General features: G+C 54.8%; 1 protein-coding gene across 3 annotated transcripts in view; it reads right to left on the bottom strand.

The window, feature by feature from the left end:
- KCTD15 (potassium channel tetramerization domain containing 15) overlaps positions 1 to 3,442 on the bottom strand; it is a 14,784-nt gene that overhangs the window by 8,786 nt on the left and 2,556 nt on the right. For 2 of the 3 annotated variants that reach the window (XM_010848946.1, XM_010848945.1), the window contains exons 3-4: positions 2,395 to 2,487; positions 1,575 to 1,750 (exon numbers count right to left, since the gene is read on the bottom strand). In XM_010848946.1, coding sequence (XP_010847248.1) covers positions 1,575 to 1,750; positions 2,395 to 2,460 — 242 coding nt within the window. In that variant the 5' untranslated portion in view covers positions 2,461 to 2,487. The remainder of the gene's footprint in view (positions 1 to 1,574; positions 1,751 to 2,394; positions 2,488 to 3,442) is intronic. The other variant, XM_010848947.1, reaches the window with a different exon arrangement.

The following is a 3,442-nucleotide window of genomic DNA, read 5'->3' as shown; positions in this document are numbered from 1 at the left end:
GGGGGGGGCAGTTTGGACAGCTAGGAGGGGAGGACCACCCCGCCTGCCAAGCTCTAGGCAGCAGCCTGGAGGCAGAATGAGGAGGCTGGTCCTTCCAGGCCTGGGCTGTGATTACTCCAGAAAGGCAAGTGTCTGATTTCCAGAAACACTTTTCAGAGAGGTGGTGGGCAAGGGTTTTATGAATGTCACTCGCAAATGTCAGCTGATTAAGGGATGATCTATCTCAAACAACGCGTGAATGCCGCAGAAGGCAAAATTGAAATGAAATAAGCAGAATCCATCTCCCATCCTAGACAGGGCCCTGCCAGTTAGTGTCAGACTCTGGCAAGTTAGCGCCAGGCCAACATAGCCGACGTGGCCTCCTGGCTGCTGCCCCCCAAGGTCCCCAGGTCACAAGTGCCCCAGGCCTAGCCTCTGTCTGCGGAGGGGGAGAGGTCCAACCACACCCGCACCCCACACCCCTATTCTGAACCAGACGCTGCATTGGCCTCCAGCAGTCCCTCCTCCAGGGCACCCCCTTGGCCTCCAATGCGCTCTCTATGCAGCCACCTCCACACACTACAAATCCTTCCTCCATAAGCAACCACACGAGCGACAAGGCGGCTAGATCAGAAAGCTTCCCAGAGACATCCCTCGGCATCTGGGGGATTAATTAACTCCTCTTTTTATTTTAAATGTCTAAAACAGAGGTGATGCCCGCAGGCGTGGCCCTCCCGCTGCCAGGCCTTGGCGGTGGCCACCTTTTGGTACCCAGAACAGGCGGTCCCGGGCTCAGCCAGCAGCATGCAGCATCACCTCCCGGAGCTGCTCAGAGACCCATCCCACCTCCAGTCAGCCCTGCTTTTACATGCCAACGGAGAAACCTAGGAGAGAAATGCCCGACAGGCAAGAGCAGGGCAGTGCCTGGAGCCCCCACAGGCTCAGGAATCAGGGGCACCAGGGAGCCAGGCAGAGGGTAAAGCTCCTTGGTCAGAGATCCTTCATCTGCTGATGGTGCTATGTGGCTCATGCTTGTCCATAGCTGTGGATATCCCCACACATCCTGGAATTCTTAGCCAGTCACTGCCACCCACCCCCTCCCAACTCCAAAGGAGCCTGCTGCTAGCCCTGAGGGTCCAGCAGTAGCCACTCAAACAAAGATGACAAATCGCAGCTGCCCCCCACCCCCATCCTTGAACTTATGCACTATCCTAGTCGTTAAGACTTGGAAATAGGATGAACTACTTCTCCCCCAGATGATCCCAAGAAGTACACTGCATGGCTCAGAACCAGTCTCCTGCACAGGCCAGGTGTGAGTCACACACAAGAGGAACCTGAAGGATCATGAGGTTCTCCAGCCAGCTGCTGGCCAGCTTCGGGTGGGGCTGGCTCTGAAAAGTGGCCTCTGCCAGTGGGTCAGGAGCTCCACCAGTACCACCAGCTCAGGGCCACAAGTCCCTGTGCTGGGCAGCCATGGGCAGGCGGGGCTGGGAGCAGGGGGACCCTGGGGAGCCCCGTGTGTCGGCTGGCAGCAGGCTTCATATGTCTCCTATGGCCACCACACGCCCTGGTGCCGTGAGGGGCTCGGCTCTTACCTGGAGTCTGGGTACTTGGTGAGCGTGGCCAGGCTGCTGGTGTACATGTGGCCGCCCACGTCGATGTGCACAGGCGCATTGGACTTCGTGAGCTGGGCTGGCAGCGGGATCCCCTGGGCGGCCAGGGGAGACACAGGCGACCGGGTGAGAGACAACCGAGACATGCTTCCTCCCTCCTGGAGATGGAAACAAGGGGCACAACAAGGGTTTCTCCACGACAGAGCTAGGCACTCCCTTGATTGCCAGTGTGATCACAGATCTAATCAGATCACTTCTGCTTGTGCCTGATCACATATTCGCCTGACAAATTATGGCCACCACTGTAATTAAGTGTATTTGCATCATTTTCTTCAAAGTACCAGAGGGGGAAAAAAAAGAAAGATGCTTATTAGCAATAAGAAATCAAGAAAAAAAATTTTTTTCAAGGTGTCAGCCTCCAGGGGCATAAAACAAACTGCAAAATTCTAATTAAAGGTCGCAGGCTTATGTGTTAGATGTGAAATATCCCCTGACAAACGAATCACCAATTTGTGAATTGGGATTCAGGGGTTTTTGCAAGTTTGTCTCAGTAACGAGACACCTCTAAATTAGTGACTTCCTCAGCACCTAAGGCGTTGAGTTTTATACATGTAGTAAATTTCACATCAAATTAAGAGCATTTTTGTTTCGAGAAAATACATAATCGTACAGCCAGTCAACAGCCATCTCTTGAGCACCACGGCTATGGCTGCAAGGAAGGACAGCCAGTGAGCAGGTGCTCAGGAAGAGGGCATAAAGGGGGCCACCAGCCCCTGACCCAGCCCACCCTGCCAGCTCTCACCGCCGTGCCGGTGCTGCCGTGGGCGTGAAGCGAGGACCCGCTCGGCCGCTCCTTGCGGTGAGGCATCTAGGCTTCCATCGCTGCCCAGAACATCTGTGGGGAGCACCGACAAAACCAAACACGACTTACTCCTCAATGGTCTTGGGTGCCGTGTCTCCCAGTCAAAGATGCTTATAATTGTCCTCTCTGAACATGCTTCCCAAGACCCCATGCCCTACCACAGAGATGGCAACTAGCCTGTCCCCACACCCCAAGGCAAGCCTCTGGGCCATCGGAGATTAGTTATACACACATGCATGCACACACATTCACTCACACACGTGTTCTCAGGGCAGCTCCATGTCTGCTAATTCAGCTAATGACAGTACTGAAACATATGCTCACCATTATTGCCCCCAAAATGTTTCAGAACAAATCCGATTTGCTTGGTATTTTGGTTTCGAGCCACATTACCAAGCGTGTCTCCTCTTGCTTCAGAGAGCACCCTGGGAACCACAGCTCGGAGAGGATCCCCCACCCTCCAGGGGCTGGAGAGCCCCACCACCGCTTTAAATACGGTCTCTGCAGTGTTAACATGCAGCCTGAGACTGGCTGGACCCAGAGAAGCCTCTTCCAGCAGGAGCCAGGGAAGAGCGAAAGTCACCAAGGAAGCCGCCGCTCCCTCTGTGGCTCCTTAGAGAGGAAAACTTGTCTTTGTTTGCCCAGCCTGCACCTCTGCAGCTTCTCCCCAGGCCCCCAGAAAGGTCTTGTCTGTGCCTAATATATTCCAGATCCCCTCGGGATCAAGCCCCAAGGCATTACAGAGATGGCCAGAAGGAGACAGCAGCTCAGCTAATGAACCCTCCTGCTTCTCCCTATGGTCACTCAGCGACTCTCCTCTGTGTCCCGGCCACCTGAAATTGTCCCACAGTCTCCAGAAGCTGCCTGAAGACATTCTGCAGACCCTACGTAGGAGGGTTGGAGAAGAGCAGTTTTAAGCAGACCCTTCCACTGACCTGGGGCTGGGGAAGGTGGACACTGGGAATATCACCCTCTCCCCTCCCCCCAC

Source organism: Bison bison, unplaced genomic scaffold (genome assembly GCF_000754665.1).
Source record: "Bison bison bison isolate TAMUID 2011002044 unplaced genomic scaffold, Bison_UMD1.0 scf7180017864280, whole genome shotgun sequence".
Taxonomy (NCBI): domain Eukaryota; kingdom Metazoa; phylum Chordata; class Mammalia; order Artiodactyla; family Bovidae; genus Bison; species Bison bison.
Note: the sequence above shows the minus strand (reverse complement) of the source record. Positions and strands in the feature narration are given on the sequence as shown.